This window comes from Dermochelys coriacea, chromosome 1, assembly GCF_009764565.3.
Source record: "Dermochelys coriacea isolate rDerCor1 chromosome 1, rDerCor1.pri.v4, whole genome shotgun sequence".
Classification (NCBI taxonomy): domain Eukaryota; kingdom Metazoa; phylum Chordata; order Testudines; family Dermochelyidae; genus Dermochelys; species Dermochelys coriacea.
Genome location: NC_050068.2, coordinates 336075183 through 336098963, shown reverse-complemented (window position 1 = coordinate 336098963; position 23781 = coordinate 336075183). Strand labels below are relative to the sequence as shown.

The 23781-nt window shown below is 41.6% G+C and overlaps 1 protein-coding gene across 8 annotated transcripts in view; it reads left to right on the top strand.

Annotated features, from left to right (window-relative positions):
• SEMA3D (semaphorin 3D) overlaps positions 1-23781 on the top strand; it is a 201093-nt gene that overhangs the window by 89217 nt on the left and 88095 nt on the right. For all 8 annotated transcript variants that reach the window (XM_038384707.2, XM_038385302.2, XM_038385484.2 and 5 more), the window contains 2 exons: positions 8333-8493; positions 21549-21611. In XM_038384707.2, coding sequence (XP_038240635.1) covers positions 8333-8493; positions 21549-21611 — 224 coding nt within the window. The remainder of the gene's footprint in view (positions 1-8332; positions 8494-21548; positions 21612-23781) is intronic.

Here is a 23781-nt window from a genome sequence, read left to right as displayed (position 1 = left end):
CCATAATTTAGAAAAATGGCTCCATTAGGTCATCAAAATGAGAGTGGCTCCAGCTAGCAGCATCTCGAACACTGTGATGGAGCACTGGTCCAAGAATAAGGGCCCAATCTTGCACAGCTTGAAGTCAATAGGACTATCTGCACAACTGCAATCGGGGATGGGGTTACACATTAAAGTCCAGGTAAGCAGTGCAAACAGTGGCATGTTCATTCATAATACAGTGTATTTTTATTACAGCATGGCTGTACTGTAGAGTAACAATCGTACTGGCATAGCCAGTCAGGTCTACTGAGATGCTTTTCTCCATTAATAAAAATGATGGCATGACTGTAATTTTCACCACTTAATGGGCAAACATTAACATAGATGAGGAACTAGCTGCATGCTGATTTAATGACCCAACCGGAGCCTCTGAGGAAATGATAGACTTTTAATCTTTAATAAAACAGAAAGCATACCTCTTAAAGTGAATGTTCACCGTACATTAATAAATGACCATATGTATAATTAACTCTGTTCCGGCGCAATATGAGAACACAGTTTAACTGTTGGAATCAGTCAGCCACTAACTGATCAAGGTGCAGTGCTGCAAATCTACACATTTCTCTAAGAAGCAATAAATTCTCTTGGATGGCAGGGCTGTTTTTCATGATAACTTTGATCATTTTAATATCCTTGATCACCTTTAATAGATTTACCCAAAAGGGGTAGGGGAAACCCATAAGTTTGGCTTCTTTTTAATGTGAGTGGTTGTAATGATTGATTTGGCAGTAATTTAATGAGTTCTCTGCTAATGTTGCTTTGCAAGATTTTAATGGGTCACATCTCAGTTTTAATCCTATCAATGGCAATAGGCAGAATCTAATTTCCAAGCTTTTTTTCAGAAATGCATTAGTTAAAAGTAAAAACACTGCCAGCTGGATCCTTCACTGCTTTGCACCTTTTGTTGGCATTGACCTCTGTGTAAAGTCAGTGTGAAATGCGGCTGTTCTTATTTGATAGCATTTTTCACCCTCTGTGCAGGATAAATTACTGCGCAAAACAATGGAAAATCCGTCCAAATTCTCCAGGCTCCCAGTCAAGTGTTCCAGTCATGAGACAACCCTTTCACTTCCCCTTTATAGCTGCCTGAGATGATTACTTAAGTTTTCTTGACAGTATTTGCTCATGAAGAAGGAATGACGTATTATCCTTTTGGGATGCTCATTGCAGAGAGATTTCCTTCCAATTAAGCAAATGAAAAAGGAAACCAGTGCCTCATTCCTCCCCTCTCAGATATGGTAGATTCCATTGCTATATATCTTAGCATGTGGACTGATTTTATGAGCTATGGCAATCAGAGCCAGGTGGGAGAGGGCAGTAGCTGTCTATCTCTGGATACCCAGATTCAAATCCTGGTTTACTAGGATGCAGATGAAAATGAGGTCAGTGGTCTCATTTAGACACATCACGCAATCTATCATTTTGATTTTGTGCTCATGAGACTTGGGACAAAAAAAAGAGGAGGGCATCTGTTAAAATGCACCAGCCTACAGTCCTTCATTTAAAATCTCCTGTTTCTTTAAAATTAATTCCAGCAAATTATCCATGGCTGATCTATGTAGCTATGTGTTCCCATTGCTATTACTCTCATCTCTCCTCCTTGAGCCCATCCATTGTCTACTACACCCAACTCTTATGCACTGTTTTAATCTAGACTGCAAAGTCATTAGGACAGGGATTTACATATAGTATGGGCCAGACACCCTGGTCTCTGCCATCCCTTTTATCCCAGAATGGTGTAGAGCTGATGAGGGGGAGAGGGAGGGCAGGAGGGAGGAGTGACTGGAGCATGATGCTCTCCAGCAATGCTCAGCTGTTGAATAGGGCCTTAGGGACCACTGCTAGTTCAAGTTAGAGTAGCCTTAGGGAGTATTAAGTGGCTGTAACCCATTACTCTGTCGTGCACAGCTGCAGGGAATCTTATCCTATGTATTTTCACAGCATCCAGTACAAAAGACCCCATTCTTGACTGGGACCTCTGGGCACTACAGTAATACAAATAATATTAACAACAACTTTTGAAAGAATCTTGAACAACTTTTAATTCCCAATGGACAGATGTCCACATCACACACAAATAAAAAAGAAAAAACGCACCATAAGTGGCACTGATTGGCTGCCTCCACAGAGAGGCCAACAAATGAATGGATCATGGAGAATAAATCATCCCTTCAACCTCCATTGGCAGAGCAGTATGGATAAGCTAACTATGTGTGTTGTACCTGCTCAGTGGATAAATGGAGATATTCAGGCTACACTGCCTTGTCTCCACTGGAAAATTTGGTACCCAGTTTCCAAAAACTGCATGTTAGCCTGAGGAGCAGTCTGGACAGGGCTCAGGTGTTCATAGCATCATGCCATGAAAACCTGTGCAGCCCTAGCTTGCTTCTTGTGCTCTTGGTCGGAGTAAGAGACAGCCCTTGTAAAATACTATTTATTTGCTAAACACCGGCCACATCCTTGGCTCTAAAAGCTACACACAAAGACAGCCCTTGCCTGAAACAGCTTGGGTATAACATTTGAATTAATTTTCTATTTAAATTAAGACTTTTCCAAATAGCACCAGATAAATCTCACCTAAGGGAACAGGATAATTTGTCTGCAGATTGTGCTGTAACAACATTCAATAATGAGCCAGACAATAATACCTGGACTTCATACATAACGATGACAAAGAGCCAGCTTATAACTATTGAAACAATAGCCTCAGTAGCAGATGAATAATGATAAAATATATATTTTTTCTTCCCCAATATTGTTTTCCCAAGAAACTGGCTTAATCCTTGAACGGTGTATAGCGTCTGCCATATCTCTGTTTGCGTGCAAGAGTCCTCTGGGGTATTCCCTTTATTTTGTTGAATGGGGAGATCCTGTTTGTGAAAGCACAATAACATTTTTCTTCACGTGCTGGGCATATAAATCATGCTGGTTAGATAAATGGGTGGGAGTAAGTCCACCTACCTTGAGAAGGAAGGAACCTTGATATTGTTCTGTTGATCCCTGAATTCATCTGTCTCTCCCAAAAGATGTGTGGGGTTCAGTTTAGGGAACCAGGCCATGCATGATTTATCCATGTTTAAGTGTGTTCTCCCCAAATGAGGGCTCTCTTCCACAGCATGAATCATAGAATCATAGAATATCAGGGTTGGAAGGGACCTCAGGAGGTCATCTAGTCCAACCCCCTGCTCAAAGCAGGACCAATCCCCAACTAAATCATCCCAGCCATGGCTTTGTCAAGCCTGACCTTAAAAACTTCTAAGGAAGGAGATTCCACCACCTCTCTAGGTAACGCATTCCAGTGTTTTACCACCCTCCTAGTGAAAAAGTTTTTCCTAATATCCAACCTAAACCTCCCCCACTACAATTTGAGACCATTACTCCTTGTTCTGTCATCTGCTACCACTGAGAACAGTCTAGATCCATCCTCTTTGGAACCCCCTTTCACGTAGTTGAAAGCAGCTATCAAATCCCCCCTCATTCTTCTCTTCTGCAGACTAAATAATCCCAGTTCCCTTAGCCTCTCCTCATAAGGCATGTGTTCCAGTCCCCTAATCATTTTTGTTGCCCTCCGCTGGACTCTCTCCAATTTTTCCACATCCTTCTTGTCGTGTGGGGCCCAAAACTGGACATAGTACTCCAGATGAGGCCTCACCAATGTCGAATAGAGGGGAACGATCACATCCCTCGATCTGCTGGCAATGCCTCTACTTATACATCCCAAAATACCATTGGCCTTCTTGGCAACAAGGGTACACTGTTGACTCATATCCAGCTTCTCATCCACTGTAACCCCTAGTTCTGCAGAACTGCTGCCTAGCCATTCGGTCCCTAGTCTGTAGCGGTGCATGGGATTCTTCCATCCTAAGTGCAGGACTCTGCACTTGTCCTTGTTGAACCTCATCAGATTTCTTTTGGCCCAATCCTCTAATTTGTCTAGGGCCCTCTGTATCCTATCCCTACCCTCCAGCATATCTACCTCTCCTCCCCAGTTTAGTGTCATCTGCAAACTTGCTGAGGGTGCAATCCACACCATCCTCCAGATCATTTATGAAGATATTGAACAAAACCGGACCGAGGACCGACCCTTGGGGCACTCCACTTGATACCAGCTGCCAACTAGCCATGGAGCCATTGATCACTACCTGTTGAGCCCGACAATCTAGCCAACTTTCTGTCCACCTTATAGTCCATTCATCCAGCCCATACTTACTTTAACTTGCTGGCAAGAATACTGTGAGAGACCGTATCAAAAGCTTTGCTAAAGTCAAGGAACAACATGTCCACTGCTTTCCCCTCATCCACAGAGCCAGTTATCTCATCGTGAAGGGAAAACTGATCTAGCACTGCCACATGCTGGACATGTAGTAAAAAGAAATCAAATTGGAAGAGGTGGGGCTATCTTAATAATCTGCTTTAGAATCAGAGGATGTGCTAAGAACAGAGGTGTTTATGGAGACTGTTAGGCAGAAGAATATCGGTAGATGAATTGGTTGGTCAACTTTAGCCCTGGTTTATGCTCGCTTTCCCGATTGAGAACCTATAGACAGAAAGTCCTCCAGAGCTTTGTTGAGCTGGTTTCAGTCATAGTCTTTGTGCTCTTCTCTGTGCAAGTGTAATTCACTGATTGGCATATGTTACATGACCCCTTCTGTCATGGATCCACAGAGTCAGATAAAGCCCGTGCTAGTGAAGGGGGCTCTGGAACTCAAGCAGTGGAGACTTATGCTTTTAGCTTTGGAGGTTCCCCTGTTCAATCCCCAGTGTTGGCCAAGATGGATGTCGCACAAAAGCAACAGCTCAATTCAAGTCTGGGCACTTGATTGCCTAGGTTGGACAACGCAAGTGGAGGGGGCTGGCAATGGCCTCACTTCCTTTGCTGCTAGATCAGCAATGTGGGGCAAGCACACACTGCCTCCTTTTCATAGGGTTACACTGGCTGTGCTCCTCCAAGGCTCCTGGAGGTAGGTAGCTAAATACCTTGAGGACCTGGGCCATTGTGCCTGATTCAGGCACCATGCAAGCTTCCTTTAGCATTGGCTGGGCTGGTTTTTCTCTATACTGCCCCCTTCTGCAAGACTGCGCCTTAGTGCCATACCTGAGTCTCATATGTATTGCTTAGATTGTTTCAAATGTTAATACTATGCTCCTATACATCTCCAACCACCTGGTATGGGTAGACAAGTGGTGAACTGAGACTTTTTATGCTGTGCAGTGTTGTTGTAGCCATGTCAGTCCCAGGATATTAGAGACCAGATGGGTGAAGTAATAGCTTTTATTGGACCACCTTCTGTTTGTGAGAGAGACAGCTGTCAAGCTACACAGAGCTCTTCCTCAAGCCTGGGAAAGGTACTTAGGCTCTGTCTACACTTACAACGCAGCTGCAGCACATTTGGTGAAGATGCTCTATGCTGACAGAAGAGAGCTCTCTCGTCAGTATAATAAAGCCACCTCCACGAGCAGCAGAAGCTATGTTGGCGGGACAAACTCTCCTACTGACATAGCGCTGTGCATATGAGCGCTTATGTTGGTGTAACTTGTGTCACTCGGGGTGGAATATTCACACCCCTGCGCGAGATAAGTTTTCCCAACATAGGCAGTAGTGTAGACATAGCCTAAGAGTCACAGCTAAATACAAGAGGGAACAGATAGTTTAGCAAAAGTAGTTAGTAGATATTCGAAGGTACCATTCAAGGTGAAGTGGCCCATTAGCACCCCTGTAGTCATAGGACAAAAAGGGGGCTTAGTGAGGCTATGTCTACACAACAGCCTATATTGGCAAAACATACTCGCTCAGGCGTGTGAATATTCCACCCCCCTGAGTGACGTAAGTTACTCCGACATAAGCGCTCGTATACACAGCGCTGTATCTTCCGCTGTTCGTGGAGGTGGTTTTATTGTGCTGATGGGAGAGCTCTGCATACGTGCTACAGTGGCACAGCTGTGTCAGTGCCGCTGCCATGCTGCACGCACAGACATGGCCTGAGTTACAGATTGTGGTAATAAGCCACAAATCCAGTGTCTTTATTAAGACCATGATTTTTAGTGTCTAGCTTACGAATTTAAGCTCCCAGGCTCAAAGGACGGCTGCACAACACCTTCAAAGGACAAGCCTGGGAGATTAAACTCATAACTTTACTAGACACTAAAAATCATGGTTTTAATAAAGATACTATATTTATAGCTTATTACAACAATCTGTAACCCACTAACCCCCCTTTTTATCCTATGACTACAGGGATTGTAACGGCCCACTTCACCTTGAATGGTCTCTTAGAACATGTGCTAACTACTTATGCTAACCTATCTAATTGAGCTTGTATCTAGCTGTGATCCTCTCCTTTCCCAGACCTGAGGAAGGGCTCTGTGTAACTCGAAAGTTTGTCTCTCTCACCAACAGAAGTTGGTCCAATAAAAGATATTCCCTCACCCACGTGGTCTCACTTTTTCTGCTAACCTCTATCAAATTTATTATTACCTCAATCTCTCAGATCCTTCCATTCCCGATTTATCTCTTTGGTTCACCTGTTATATCATGTCTAATATTTCTCTAAAAGAAAAGGAGTACTTGTGGCACCTTAGAGACTAACAAATTTATTAGAGCATAAGCTTTCGTGAGCTACAGCTCACTTCATCGGATGCATTTGGTGGAAAAAACAGAGGGGAGATTTATATACACACACACAGAGAACATGAAACAATGGGTTTATCATACACACTGTAAGGAGAGTGATCACTTAAGATAAGCCATCACCAACAGCAGGGGGGGGAAGGAGAAAAACCTTTCATGGTGACAAGCAGGTAGGCTAATTCCAGCAGTTAACAAGAATATCAGAGGAACAGTGGGGGGTGGGGTGGGAGGGAGAAATACCATGGGGAAATAGTTTTACTTTGTGTAATGACTCATCCATTCCCAGTCTCTATTCAAGCCTAAGTTAATTGTATCCAGTTTGCAAATTAATTCCAATTCAGCAGTCTCTCGTTGGAGTCTGTTTTTGAAGCTTTTTTGTTGAAGTATAGCCACTCTTAGGTCTGTGATCGAGTGACCAGAGAGATTGAAGTGTTCTCCAACTGGTTTTTGAATGTTATAATTCTTGACGTCTGATTTGTGTCCATTCATTCTTTTACGTAGAGACTGTCCAGTTTGGCCAATGTACATGGCAGAGGGGCATTGCTGGCACATGATGGCATATATCACATTGGTAGATGCGCAGGTGAACGAGCCTCTGATAGTGTGGCTGATGTGATTAGGCCCTATGATGGTATCCCCTGAATAGATATGTGGACAGAGTTGGCAACGGGCTTTGTTGCAAGGATAGGTTCCTGGGTTAGTGGTTCTGTTGTGTGGTGTGTGGTTGCTGGTGAGTATTTGCTTCAGATTGGGGGGCTGTCTGTAAGCAAGGACTGGTCTGTCTCCCAAGATCTGAGAGAGCGATGGCTCGTCCTTCAGGATAGGTTGTAGATCCTTGATGATGCGTTGGAGGGGTTTTAGTTGGGGGCTGAAGGTGATGGCTAGTGGCGTTCTGTTGTTTTCTTTGTTGGGCCTGTCCTGTAGCATCCTGTTGGTGATGGCTTATCTTAAGTGATCACTCTCCTTACAGTGTGTATGATAAACCCATTGTTTCATGTTCTCTGTGTGTGTGTATATAAATCTCCCCTCTGTTTTTTCCACCAAATGCATCCGATGAAGTGAGCTGTAGCTCACGAAAGCTTATGCTCTAATAAATTTGTTAGTCTCTAAGGTGCCACAAGTACTCCTTTTCTTTTTGCGAATACAGACTAACACGGCTGCTACTCTGAAACCTGTAATATTTCTCTGGATCAGTGACTGTCTTTATTGTTACATTGTTTGAGTAGAGCTGAGCCCATTGGGGTCCCAATCCTTGAGTGGAGTGAATAATCATAATGGTAATTAAAATACAGAATAATGTTAATAACATGGCCAGATTTTATAGCAGCAAGAAAAAGATATAGCAAATTTCTTCCAAAGTTTTGCCTTTTCCCTGTTTCCAATTTCTTCCAAAAGTCTGATTCCTCAGAGACTTTTTAAAATATTTATTAACAAATTTTTACACATTAAAAATTAGTTGTGAAAGTGAATATAACCCAATTGAAAGCCAAAAAAAATCATGTTTGAGGATAACAAAAACTGTATTATGACTCCAGAAAGATATGCTGTCCGCTGCAGTTATCTCACCGGCAACCTCCATGGTGGTTGCATATATTTATAACAGACACCAATGAGTCATATGTAAACATTTTGATTATAAAGATTTTCTTCATTTTCCCACAGACTTGCTGCTTTCAAACAGCTGTATCCCATTCCTGGGCTCAGCGGAGGGGTTTGATTTTCGGACCCTGCTGCTAGATGAGGAGAGGGGCTGGCTGCTAATCGGAGCTAAAGACCACATCTTTCTGCTCAGCTTGGTTGATTTAAACAAAAATGTAAAAAAGGTCAGTTTGTTTTCTACACAGTTCATCTGATAAATTTGTTTTCAGTCCCTTTCCTGGTCTTGTGTTTTTGGGTTTTTTTTCTGTCTTCGCTGGCTAAATGGCAAATGCACTATGTGATGCGTCCTCGTAACCAGACTTAATAATCTCACCTCCCATTGTTAAATGGTTTGCTTTTAATCAATGGAGGTTGTCAGTGTGTGTGACCCCTTATAGCAATAAAGAAATGTATTAGGTCGGATATCTATAGGGGCTGTGCACTTCATGAAACCAAAATATCAACAAATGGGCAAGGACATCTCTCAAAGGAGACATTTGCAAGACAAATTTTTTTTTTTAAAAAAACAGTGAGGTCATTTCTGTCCTTGCTTACTGATTTCATTGGGATTATGGGTCTAACTAAGTATAGAATATGTCCCATCAGTATGTTAGTCTGCTGTGTTTTAAATGGCACTCAATATTTTGAAGACAATTTAAATATTCTTAACTGTACTAATAATGAGAATTATTTGGGTTACAAGGGACTTCTGTTGGGTGCTACAAGACATAGTCCATGCCTCTACCCAGGGTAAAATTAATTTTGTTACTTCTAGACCAGTGGTTCCCAAACTTGTTCCGCCACTTGTGCATGGAAAGCCCCTGGTGGGCCGGGCCGGTTTGTTTACCTGCCAGGTCCACAGGTTCGGCTGATCGCGGCTCCCAGTGGCCGCAGTTTGCTGCTCCAGGCAATGGGAGCTGCGGGAAGCAGCATGGGCCAAGGGACGTACTGGCCGCCCCTTCCAGCAGCTCCAATTAGCCTGGAGCAGCGAACTGTGGCCACTGGAAGCTGCGATCGGCTGAACCTGCGGACACAGCAGGTAAACAAACCGGCCCGGCCCGGCAAGGGCTTTCCCTGCATAAGCGGTGGAACAATTTAGGAACCACTGTTCTAGACCGTATCTAAGAGAAGGATGTCAGTTTAACCTTCAATATTTCCAGTGGGGATGATGATTTGATGCTTTTTGCACATACCTTTGGCTCCTAGTGTATAAAAACCAGGTGCTAGCCACAAAAGCTCTAACTAAAACTGCTTTTTGATTATAACATATATGTTTCTGATTGAAGAAAGTTAGATCCTCAGCTGTGTTTTATATTTTCTTTAAATACAACAGGAGGTTTTAAAAGGTAAATTCTGCTGTGGGCTATACCAGTGTAACTCAGGTTGGGCCCATCTGCCTGAAGGGAAGACATGAGAGCATTGTAGAAAAGAGTTTCTAATATCAGACTTCACAATCTGAATAGCTATTACTTATTCTTTTATTCCTATTTCTTTGTATGCTTTTCCGAATGATCATTTTCAATCATAGAGCTCAATAGTATAGTCAGAACTGTGACAATTAAAAATGGCACCCACCCATCTCTTAGGGATAGTTATGGATAACAGAATTATTCCTACCACACACTTTCTTATCCCACTGGGCGGTGGAAGGGGGGAAATCACTTGTAAGGGAGGCAGATTTCTGTTTCTACAAGTCCTTACTTTAGCTCAACTCCCAATGATTTCAGTGGGAGTTTTGCTGCTATAAGTACCACAGCATTCAGGCTGAAGTTACTGAAACAATTACTATGGAACCACATACTGCTGTTTCTGTAGAAGTGCTTTCCAGAGTGTAAACTCACTTTTACAATAGAACTAAAATTTACTTGTGATAAATCAAAATCAATAAGTGAATACCTGATTGATACTGTGATAATTTGAAATATGTAACTAAATAAAATTTGCAGATTTTAGTAGATTCTAACTTCAAAGGAGGCTATGTGTGTACATGTACCGCAGGATCAAACCCAGTTTTCACTCACAATTTTGCTATGGAGTTTCATTTAACTGTCTTAAGTTTTATCACAAGACAGCCACACAAGGTATATTTCGGCTGCTAAATAAGTGACCAAAGGTGCTGAGAACCTACTTATCCCATTAATTTCAATGGGAGGAGGAAGAACTTTTGTGTAGTGGACCATTTATGTAAATGCCTAAGTATGGATTTCAATGTCTAATTTTAGGCACTCAGGTTTTACAATATTGGCATCTATGTATCTGTCTGACTGTCTTATCTATTTAGTGCTAGCATCCATAACCATAATATACTTACACAATGATAGGGGGAGAGAGAGATTTCACATACATTGTAGCCTAAGGGTACTCTCCAGTACCAAATGCCAAAGGGTACTCTCCAGTAGCAAATAAGTGTCAGAATGTAGTGTTTGTCTGTGCTGTGTTTAGACTGACTGTGGTTTTGATTGGCTCTGTGCCACTCGGCTCAGCTCCAGCCTTTCCCTGTGTAAGGAAACCACACATGTTGGGACTACCAAGGTTTGAAGTGTGTCCTTTGTACTCTTTGAACTAAGAGTCTTCCGAAAAAAGGGTATTGTGCTATAGGTGTCCATTAGGGATAGAAGCAACACATCAGGATATTAAATTTCTTCCTGCAAATGGTACAATTACAAACGACTCTACAGAAGGATGATACAAGAATCCTGCTTAGAGGTTTGAGACAGACACAAGAGGTTTGCAATCAGACTGAAAGTTTGTGTAACTAATGCACAGGTTTTCATTCATCAGGGGGAAAAAGAGCATGAACAATGTTTGAATTTTATAAAGCTAGTGAATCTAGAGATGTGCATACAGGCTGTTACTCAGTTTTGGGGGATTCAGAAGAACAGTTTTCAGAGTACAGAGTAGCAGCCGTGTTAGTCTGTATTCGCAAAAAGAAAAGGAGTACTTGTGGCACCTTAGAGATTAACAAATTTATTAGAGCATAAGCTTTCGTGAGCTACAGCTCACTTCATCGAATGCATCCGATGAAGTGAGCTGTAGCTCACGAAAGCTTATGCTCTAATAAATTTGTTAGTCTCTAAGGTGCCACAAGTACTCCTTTTAGTTTTCAGAGTAGTAGCCATGTTAGTCTGTATCCGTAAAAAGAAAAGGAGTACTTGTGGCACCTTAGGTTTGTTAGTCTCTAAGGTGCCACAAGTACTCCTTTTCTTTTTTTAGAAGAACAGTTATAACCCTGAATATCTAACTCTGAATATCCCCCTATTTACTCTTAGAATGCTACTTTCTATATATTCACTTGCCAAATTTACATTGTAGAGTCAGATAAGTTACAGTATTTCTGAAATAGTATTTAAAGAAGTCTCAAAAGCAGGGGACCCTTCCCCCCTTTTTTAAAAAAATACCTTTTTACAATTTTCTGTTACAGCATAGTTAGTCACATATGTTGGAAAGAGACAGAGCAGCTATCCACTATGAAATTCTTGATGAGGAGTATTATTTTAATACTTTTTTTAAAAAAAATATAGTTTCTGTATTCTGTCATCACAATTTCATCACCCGTTAACAGGGTTTTTTCTCTTTTCTTCAAGTACATGGTTTCTTTAATTGTTGTAGCTTTTAATCAGCTTATTCTAGGTAATTGTGGAGGTGATTGATAACTCCCATCTATTAATGTGTCAACTGTGGTATGGTTGACAAACTACCCCCTTTTCAGCACAGTCACGTTCACCCTGTAGAATGTAAAAGGAATTAATACCATTAAAATTATAGGATTTTTTCCCAATTAATTTAGGATTTTGTAGATATTACTGTATAAATCTATAGCACTAAATAGAGTAGGATCACCCTTCTATAGCAGGGATAGTATTTTCTATGAAATTACAAAGGACCTACAAACCTCAAGAGGGTTTTCTGTTAAATTCCATAGGGCTTTTCCATAAGAGAGCTCATAGGCATATGCCCTAATGTCTTCATCCAAAGAGCTTAAGACACTTGACAAATATTACAAACTGCTTATAAAGAAGAGACCCTGTGACTCTCTTCAAACAAATAATAACTGCAAAATCAGCATAGAAGTAGACAGAAAAGAGCACCAGTGGGTGTTTGTTACAGCATGTCACTCCTAGGTGGTATACTTGAAGAACAGTAGTTTGTAACCAATAGAGGGTGTAGTTTAAAAGGAAGGCAGTAGAAAGGATTTTGAAGAGAGCACGCTCCTCACAATGATGAAGAGGTGAAAAGGAGTTTTGATAGGCATCCAGCTGGCTGAGTTCCTCCTGAAATGATTAATTCTATACTGATGGGATTCATTGCATTTACTGTATTGTTAGGGCACCTAGAGCCTTGGCTTGTTGTTTTAAATTTAAATAAATGAATAAATAAAGGCAATAACTTCAGTCAACTGTACAAACGTTGGTGAAAATGCTGCACAGGAATTCCCATATTCCTCGACATCTTATGTACTTGCAGCCCTCAGCAGTGTAAGCAGGGTTACATGTTAGCGTGGTTATCACTGTGCAATCTACAGTGGGACCCACCCTTCTCTGCAGCAATAGAATGCTATCAAGAGCTGACAAACTCCTGAAAAGCTGCCAACCTACAGGAGCTGTCAGTGCTAGAAAACACATCCACATATGGGCGAAACAGATAAACATGTCACATCCCCACTCTCTTCTTTGGAACGAGTTATTTTGACCTGCCACAGTGTGCACTGACATAAGGTCACAAATTGTTGTATTTGAGGGCATCCTTAGCTTGCAGCTTGTTTTGTGGCAACACCATGTGAATGTTTGAGGGGTAGCGTGTGGAGTAACAGTCCTGTGATTTATCTCTTTTCACTTTTGGACAGACCTCATCCTCGTATAGTAAAACAAACACTTGATAAGGGCCCCATTTTGCCACCCATTCACAGGCAAACCTTCTATTTAAATCAGTGGGAGTTTTCCCTAAATCTGGACTGAATTAATGGGAACTTTAGCATAGCAGTAATGTGGGAGTGGGCCTGTATTAGGGCACTGAACTGTGGGGCTCATGCACACATGCAAGTGTGCCTGTTAAGGCCCTCAGACCAATTAGACTGGGAAATGTAGTTGCAGGTAAGGTGTCCTACAGGAAATTGTATACAGGGCTTCCTACCTCTTATGCAGATGTAAGGGGGAATAGTCCCGCTATTGTGGGGAACTTTCCTGGCTTCTGCACTATCCCGGTGAAGTGGGCTAAGAAAAGGATCTGAGTCCTCGCTCCCACTTTCTTTACTGAGTGGCCACCCTGCCCTTGAGGACTCTGCTTCCACTCTTCTGTCTGGCAGAGTTCTTGTAAGCCCAACAAGGCTGGGCCCAGGATTCCTGGGGGGGCTCGACCCCCAACCCTGCTGCAGTCACCTAGAATAGGGGCTAGGGTGTCCCCACTCTGGGGTACTCTCTCTGCACTGGGCCTTCTCTGACCCACTGACCATTACATATAATTTAAAGCAAATGCAAGTTATTTAATCAACAATTAATTTTAAAAAGAATAAGGGGAAATGAGAAAGGTTAAAGGAAATACATCACCCTGCTCTGTGGCAGGGAACCTCACAAACAGTGTCTCTGGAATGTCAGGGCAGTTCACAGTCTGTTCCTTGTAAGTCCCCGGCCTTCTTCTCCAGCCCTGGCTGTGCTGCAGGGATGCTGTGAGTTGAACACTTGCTCTGGTGGTGGCCACACGCTCTCAGGCTCTAGGTGGTAGTGCCCTTTTTCCAAGTCTCATTCTTGCCCTGTCGGGGTTATGATCCAAGCCTGGCCTGCAGAGCCTCTTGGCTGAGGCATCTCCCTGTGCTGGGCCTGCTGCCCAGGGTCCATCTCGGTCTCCCCAGCTGCTTACCACACCCAGCTCTGGACTGCTCCAGCCCCAGCTCCACCACTCTGTCTCTGCGCTGCTGCTGCTGCTCTGCCTCCAGCTCCCTGGGTTGCTTCTCTGGCCCCTCTGGCTCTGGTTGCTGCAGCTCTGCTCCCAGGACAGGTCTGCTCTGCAGGTTGCTTCTGTGATTCTGCTCCCAGCACTGACCTGTTTCCTGGGCGGCTTTTCTGGCCCCTCTGGCTCTGGTTACTGCAGCTCTGCTCCCAGCACAGAGTCTGCTCTCTGTGGGGTGCTTTTCTGGTCCCTCTGGATCTGGCACAGCTCTGCTCCCCAGCTCAGCTCGGGCCCCTGCTTTCTTCTTAGCTCGGCCCCACTCTGTCTGACCCATGCAATTCCAGCTGACACAGAGGATGGGAGCTCCCTGGCCTCGTGGCTCCCTGATTAGCCTGTTTGCCCTGTCGTTCAGGCTGACCTGGAGCATTTGCCTCTCCCCATGGTTCCTGGGGGCTCAGGGTCCTGATTCCCCATCTACCCTTCCCCCTTTTTAGTACTGGGAGCTAGCAACTAAAACACCCCCACTGAATATTAGTAAGGGGGCAACAGTCCCCTTACACAGAGGAGCAGACAGTGGGGACCCAAGGTGAGGAAAGGGGCTTTCTGCACCAGTCAGGATGTAAGACCTGAAAAGAGCCACCTGCAAAGATCAGGAGCTACCTGGGGAGAAGCCTCAGCTGGGTTTGCCTGTGAAGTTCTAGAAGTGCTGGAAGGGCTATGAAGCTAAGACAAGCCCATGAGGGGCAGTGGCACTGTTCTCGCCTGTGTTTTGTTTTGGTCTGCACGTCTGCTAGTAAAGAAAGCCCTGAGAAGAGAACTGGAGTCAAGCTGTTGTTTGGAGCTTGCTTGCATCTTCCCCCTGCTGCCGGATCAGCCCACCAGTTTACATGGCCCCAGATGCACAATTACAGTTGCCTCCTTGGTGGGTTTCTTCTCATGGAACTCGCTTCCCTGGATGTTGGAACACTTTTTCCTTAGTCCAAAATCACATGGAAACATACAGCCCAATGAACTGGGTGAAGAAATCGCTTCACCTTTCGTTCAGACTCAGCCACATCTGTGGTGAAAGCCCCAGCAGCCTTCCAACAGGGCAGAGCAACACAACAGACCAGGACATCATGTAAAGAATACCTTATCTGACTAGAACAGCACGGGAATTTTAGTTAGAAGAGAATGTATTTTTCTTTTCCTTTTGTAATGCTGCCATAAAATACAGTGCAAACATCCACTGCCATATTCATGTGTCACTTGCTTGGCTTTTGGTGTAATGAATAGGTGGTATGCTTCCATCTGAAAGAGCCTGCTCATCTTGGGCTTTGCTCAAGTATGTAAGGGCAGGATTTGCATTCAAATGAAGAGGTGAGACTAATGTGAAAAGGGGTGGCATTTTCCCTAGCAATCATGTTGAGTGTAGTTTTCCCCTCATGACAAACAAACTGTAGGGTAATTTCTTCACTCATTTACAGTGGGATGGAAAAACAGACTGACTCTATTGAAGTTAATGAAGTCTTTCCAGTTTTGCACTGGTGTCATTGAAATCAGCATCTGGTGCTTTTTATATTTTCTTTCTAATTTTCATATGTGCTTGTAATTTATCTTTAACCATTCATTTTACAAAAACAAATACTAGGAAAAGATTATTTTCTTTTAATATAATTGACAGTTTAAATACAATCAAATCCTAAAGTCAAAATAGTTATATATTAAGACCTCACTAAAATGTTCAGATAGAAAAAAGATTTGAGGGTCTTGGTGGATAATCAGCTGAACAGGAGCTCCGAGTGCGACACTGTGGCCAGAAGTGCTAAGGACTTTAGATGCCTAGACAGGGAAATCCCGAGTAGGTTATCTTATCTCTGTATTTGGCAGTGGTGTGACCACTGCTGGAATATTGTATACAATTCTGATGTTCACAATTCAAAAAGGATGTCGATAAATTGGAGAGGATTCAGAGAAGAGCCATGAAAATGATTTAAAGGATTAGAAAACATGCCTTATAGTGATAGACTTAAGGAGCTTGATCTATTTAGTTTAACAAAGAGAAGATTAAGGGGTGACTGGATTAGTCTACAAGTACCTATATGAGGAATATATGTTTGATAATGGGTTCTTCAATGTAGCAGAGAAAGGTATAACACAAACCAGTGGGTGGAAGTTGAAGCTAGGCAAATTCAGACTGGAAATCAGGTGTAAATTTTTAACAGTGAGGGTAATTAACCATTGGAACAATTTACTAAGGAACATGGTAGATGCTCCATCACTGGCAATTTTAAAACCAAGACTTAATGTTTTTGTGGAAAATATGCTCTTGGATTTATTTGGGGAAAGTTCTTTGGCCTGTGTTACACAGGAGGTTAGACTAGATTTCTTCTTGAATTTCTCTCCAGCTTCCAGCTATATTTACATGGATTGATTACATTGTGAATGTACGCAGTAATTGAGTAGCAATAAAATGCACTGATTTTACAGCAGTGTAACTCCACTGACATTGAAGTTGCTCCTGAATTATGCTGGGCCAGAGGAGAATCAGGTTCCCTTTTTGAGTAGCTAGCTTGCATATAGCGAACCATTTTTTCCTGTACCTGTTTTTTAGTCAGTAACAAAATACATGATTTTGAAAAGCCCTGTGAGATGTAAGTCTGGGAATGTACATTTCAGGTGTAGGAGTCAGACCGTCAGGTGTGTATGTGTCTGTTGAAAGTGTGGAGATGTGTGGCCGATGTACACTAAAGGAAAATTCAGAATATATGCCTAACATTTTAAGGAGCTGCAGCTATTCTTCTGGTTCATTTAAATCTTGATGCTTCAGTAAAATTCTTAAAAAGTAAAGAGTAATTATTTTAAAAAATTAATTATGGGATAAGATTTAGATAAGCAGTTTACCTTTTACCCTTTGTTTAGTAATGGTCTAAAAAATCTTAGCTTTGAGAGTGCAGCCAATACAATGGGATCCTGTTGTAAGAACTGATTTGGACAATCCTCCCTTAATATCAGTGTGTCTGAATGATCACTGTGTCCAAATCACTGAATAGTGAATATCTCAAAGTGGACACATGCATAAAAGAGATTTCATGTACCTATAGAGCAACTGTCATACAAACATGACATTAAAACTGGCCTTACCTAGCATTCCCAAATGCTGTAAATGTCTTTTCTTGCTGCTAAGTAATATGTAAAAAAGTGTGAAATTCTTTTGAACCTTTGAAAAAACTAGAAGAAATTACTTGGATTATCTAGCAAATAAACAAAAAATGCAAACTAAAATTAATATACTAAATAGATTGGATATGAATAGCAGATTCTCACCCTAAGAGCTGATACAAGCAAGCTGGAAATTCTTAAGGGGCAAGCTGCACTTGCTTACAGCTTGGAATCCCCAGATGTTCCATTCACAGGTAAAAATCCCTTTAGTCTGGGACCATCACTTCCCCCAGTTCAGTCTTTGTTCCTCAGGTGTTTCCAGGTGTGTTGTCATGATGTCATTTTCCCCCCTTTTATATCTTCTTCCCACTTTCTGGAAAGCTCTTTTTGCTGCGACTTGGGTCAAACATTTCCCATTGTGTAGTTCTGTCTCTGAGAGGTTTCTATTGTACACAGTTCCTGAGGTAATCCTTGTGCTTGTGTGCATTTCCTCAATAAACCATTAACATTGTTTGGCTTTTTTATTGTTGTACCTGAAAAGCTGCTTGTGGGTGTTCTCAGCCTCACAACTTGTTTCAGTAACACAAACATAGCCCACTTCATAACGTCACATATGACGATAGCACATACAATACAATGAGATATTAATATCTAGCAGATCGAGACTTTTAGAATAATACGTCGCAAGGCATACTTAGTACAAAACATATCCTAACTACATGACAGTGGTGAATATTGGGGTGCCAGGGTGTCACACATAGGTCATAACATTTTGTCCATTTACTTCAATATTAAGCCCAATAAATTTTGTTCACTAAAGCATATCTTCCAGAAAGGCATCCGGTCTTAAGTCTATAGCTAGGATCTTGGAAACACTTATGCAGCTAAATAGCTTGATGCACATGAGAAGTCAATGGGACTATTGACATAACTAAAGTTACTTATGAGGGCCAGTGTTAGAAGGAACAAGCCCTGGGGAATTATTGTGTACAGTTTGATCACTTTTAGAACGAAAAGTGCTTCGGCTCTGTGATCATACTTTATAATTTATTATGTAATCTTGATGTGTTACATTTTAGAAATGGCACTTTCAGGGAACCTCTCGTTTCTCACATGAAAAGTAAAGAATTAAATCCTTTGTGCATAATTGTAAACAGATTGTTAAGCTGCAGCACTTAAGATACCCTTCAGTGACTGATTTATGTCTTTAGAATGCTAAACTCTGAGGCTGTCAAGTAGCTAGGATATAAACCAAATGACTCTTCTGTAGTCAGGATTGACTCTGTCCATTTCCTCAGTCAGCATGGCAAGAAGCATTCATGTCCCAGCCTGATCTGTCCATTTTGTACAACACATGCTATCATGCCTTAAGCTTCAGTTCTTCAAAAGACTCTGCCCAGGAATTAGGGTCCATCCACCTGAATCTCTTACCTTGCTTATGCTGTACCCCACTGAAACCAATGCCATCTTCCACTCAGTCACCCCAACATCTCACCCTGATGACCCTGCATCTTTCCCATACTTTCTCCCAAACATCCATGCCCTTGGAACCAGCTGTACTGGTATGTCTGATTCAGACCAAGGTGCTTTCATTATGTCACCCTGAGCTATGCTCTGGAAGAGCAAATTCGAGCTCCAGTTCCTGAGATGACATTATAAGGCCTTATCTTTTCTTGAAGGTAGATATTGCTGTAAAGGATTAAAGTTTATGTAACATAAATTTCCTTTACTAATAGTTTCTTACCACAAAGGTAATTATAAATGAATGACTGCATTTTGACAGTAAGGGAAATACATATGGCCTGATTGCACATCCCTTATTCATGTGGGACTGAATGAATTTCCTTGCAGAAGGCCAGCACATCCATTTCTGGCTGGGAGGAGAACGAGAACGGCTAGAATGCAAACAAGGGAGGTTGTTCTTGACCCGTTTTTGCAGACATGGGAGGTTGGGATGGTTCAGAGAAGCATTGTACATAAACATCTGGAGCAAAATCTTGGCCTGGGTTAAGGGTGCTTTGGCACTTTCAAGCTGCCCTAATTGTGTGGAATTGAGCTGGTGTAGGGGTCATGGCTAGAATGTGTTTCACTCCAGTGATCTCCATCTGTAATAATGGTTCCTAGGGGGCTGTTGTAAGATGACATGATTACAGTAGCCCTGAGGATGGAGGAGTAAAAATGGTGCCAGAGAGCTACTTAAGTACCCAAGCTTTTCAATCTTGCTCTGAGCACAGCTCATCTACACCCCAACATCCAGAACCCTACAATTTTGGAAGCTTATCTGACCTGAACTCCAATTTTCAACCTATTGAAGCTCACCATTATTGGTATAAATCATATTGCCCTTTCTTCCATCTGAAATTGTCCAGAGGGATATCTTTCGATTTAATTGCCATGAATTCAACTCCTTAAATCCTGTTTTGGAAATTATATATATATTCGTGAAGGCATGTCTGTACTGGAAAACAAGCCTTATGTAACGTCTGCTCTTTAATATAACAAATCTAGACTCTTAGGACTGTGGTGTTAAGTTTTGAACAAAGTGCTATCCAAGATGAACATTATCCTGTAAGAATCCAGGCTACTGGTAAATCACTTTTGGGCTCCTGAGGCATGAGGCATTAGATGTTTCCTAACTTGTATTCGGTCAAGACCTTACCATATTAAATTCTTTCTGTCTCTTTGCTGTCAATCAGAAAAAAAATTCCTAACACTCAGGCTGTCTTAAAATAATAAAAAACAGGAATAAAGATCCCTGGTCAACTCAGGGCAAATAAATCATGTTGCTTTTGAAAGAATACTTTCCCTTTCTCTCTCTCTCCCCTTCTTTGTACTTATTGAAAGTTTGTATTTCTTAAGCTGATGGATTCATATGTATATTTGACAATGCCCTATTTTGATTACTTAATTGAAATAAATGGCCCAGCTCCTCAGCTGATATAAATCAATGTAACTCCATTGCCATAAATGGAGTTATGCCAATTTATGCCAACTAATGATCTGAGCCAATATTTCCAAAAATACTAACTTCCATATGTCAGGATTCTAAGTGTGTATGAAAGAAAAGAGACCTATTAAGTATTGCATGTAATTCTGCTCTATACATGTATGTCATTTTCTACATGTATATACTTTACTATAAGTCAGTTCCTGCTGATGGGTCAGATTATTAAATCATGTGCTATACGTTTCTGACAAATGTCCTTTTTGTTCTAAAGATTTCCCTAAAGCTATGCTTTAGTTTTTCAAACAAAACCCCTTTTCATTTTAAAATTGGCAGACACAGCTAATATTTGGCAGGCACAGCTTTGCCAAATCTGTAGCCACTGGGCTAACTTCACTTTTATAGATTCATAGATTCATAGATACTAAGGTCAGAAGGGACCATTCTGATTATCTAGTCCGACCTCCTGCACAGCTCAGGGCACAGAATCTCACCCACCCACTCCTATGAAAAACCTCACCCATGTCTGAGCTATTGAAGTCCTTAAATCATGGTTCAAAGACTTCAAGGAGCAGAGAAGCCTCCCTCAAGTCAACCATGCCCCATGCTACAGAGGAAGGTGAAAAACCTCCAGGGCCTCTCCAATCTGCCCTATTTCCTTCCTAAAGGAGGAAAATTCCTTTCCGACCCCAAATGTGGCGATCAGCTAAACCCTGAGCATATGGGCAAGATTCACCAGCCAGATACTACAGAAAATTCTTTCCTGGGTAACTCAGATCCCATCCATCTAATATCCCATCTCAGGGGATTTGGCCTATTTACCCTGAATATTTAAAGATCAATTACTTACCAAAATCCCATTATCCCATCATACCATCTCCTCCATAAACTTATCGAGTAGAATCTTACTTTTAGTGTAATTCCATAGAGTGTTGTCATTTTACTCTAGGGCTAAATTTGTTCTGTCCTGTCCTTGAGAACCGGTCACATTAAAAATGCATATGAATTATGAAAACAGGCAAAGGGTCTTAAAGGTTACCTTAAAATGGATAAATAAAATGAAGAAATGAACAAATGGCAGGCCACATTGTATTTAAAGTTTGATAGTCATTATGATAGTATTAAAGAAATACATATTCATATCTCAGTTCTTTAAATATACATAAGGTTATTTGAGCTGCTTTTTGCAATGAAATATTTCAAGCAAAATCACAAGAAAGAGTAAAATGCTGCAAAATCTCTGGTCCTAACACACCTTTAAATGTATTACAGATTTACTGGCCTGCAGCAAAAGACAAGGTAGAAGTATGCAAACTAGCTGGGAAAGATGCCCAGGTAAGTACAGAAATATTTTTTCTTTATTAGTGCTGGTAACACTGTCTAGCTATATATTTATTTCAAAATGTGTTAGATTTGATTATTAAGCAGCTGTTGAAAAAAGGCCGGTAAATAAACATACTATTGTATTCTAATTTAATGCACAAAAGACATACCATTGATAGTTTAGCCTTTTTCTTTAAAAAAGTGCATGCAACTGATATTGAAATTACTAACTTAAGAGTAGTTTCATCTCTATTTCAAATGCCGATGCTTCAAGCAAAACATGGAACAATACTCAGTAGAAGAGGTGCTTAGCCATTAGTATACATGCAAAATTAGTATATATTCAAAATTCAGCCACAGATCATATTGAGAAGTGAATCAATTCCATTATGAAATGTATTCTGTGATACTCATTATGGGCCTGATCCAAAGACACTAAAAGCTCTTGTGACCATCAAAAAGTCCCTTCCCCTTGGGAATATACTGAACACAGCTTTATGCAATTCATTAACAAAGCATCAGACTTGTACATTTACAAATTAACTCAATTCATAGACAGCTGCAATTATCACCAGTCTAAAACATCAGTCTCATGGATTCATAAGCTCTTCTCCAGTGCCACAATCCCCTTTCATATAAGAACATGCATCATTCTGCATAATAAAAAGGCTTCCCCATCTATCTTCTGCACAGTGAAGAGAAACCAGATTCCCTCATGAAAGACAAGAAGAGCCATAAAGAATGTGAAGCCTGCCACACTCATACACGTGAAGTTTCTTCCCCTCTCTTCCCACTAACCCAGAGACGTTCACTGGGCATTTTTGTTTAAACGATGGGCCCAAGCTAAAACTCTGGATTGAAATACACTTTATGAGGAGATTCCATTTGGGATCCTAACATAATGGCTGTCCGTTATCTCTATTATACAGCAGGGCTGAACAACACCTTCTCTGAGCTCTGGGAAATCTCTGATCCTGATCTGTACACAAACTTTGTAGTTGGACCCATGTCTGTGCTTTTGTAAAAGAGAGGCAACTGGAGGGATGAATATTGTGTTTTGTGATGCCTCATAGGTGTCATCTACTACATTCCCTCTTCAGCTTTTTTTCCACCTCACAGGATAGACAGCAGATATATTAACCTGCAAATAAGTGGCCAAACATCTTTGCTGTATGCTTCTTTTTCCCAGTTAGGGCAAGGCCGTTGCTTGCCCTTTACCCCCCGCCCCATGCCATAACCTTGCAATGGACAGCCACACTCTAGGAAATAAGAAAAAGAGTACTTGTGGCACCTTAGAGACTAACAAATTTATTTGAGCATAAGCTTTCATGAGCTACAGCTCACTTCATCCGATGCATTCAGTGGAAAATACAGTGGGGAGATTTATATACATAGAGAACATGAAACAATGGGTGTTACCATACACACTGTAACGAGAGTGATCACTTAAGGTGAACTATTACCAGCAGGAGAGTGGGGGGGGGACTTTTTGTAGTGTGTATGTGCACAACCATTGGATGTGTGCAGTTACTCAGGCACAACTGCTATATACCGGCCATTTGGACTGTTATGATGTTTTGTTCAGATTGTTGCTGACTTAACTGATTCATGATTGTTAAAAGTTTTGGTTGACAACCTACCTGCATGTCTTGCTTAAATTTCCTTGTGTTTTGGGATTGCTGTTTAGGGTGCATCAGAGCATAACAGTCTTGCCCCAGTCCTTGCTGGCCTATAAGGTAGGGCCAATGCAAGGGGAGTATATACATAATGTACCCTTTGACAGTTTATTGCAGCCCTGAGGACTGCCACAGTGATGGAGGGCCCCCACCTCTATTCCCCCAATTAACCTTTGGCAGTTAATGCTTGCACTGAGTCTTTAGTTGGAAGAAATGACAGGGGAACCAACAGGCCAGCCAAACGTGGGGCCCACCACATTTTGGAAACGGTTGCCAACTTTCCAATTTCCAGACAATTGTTAAGACTGGAGCTTTATTACAACAAAGACTGGTACATAGAGAACTCCTCAAAACTAGACTTTCACCATGTAGTTTGTCATTCTTCATGGCTTTATACCAGTATAACAAGAATGTAATCAGTATAACATGTAAGTCATTGCCTGATGGATGAACTGTGCAGTAGTTGGCCAGTGCTAATGCTTTAGCTGTTACAACTTTTTAAAATA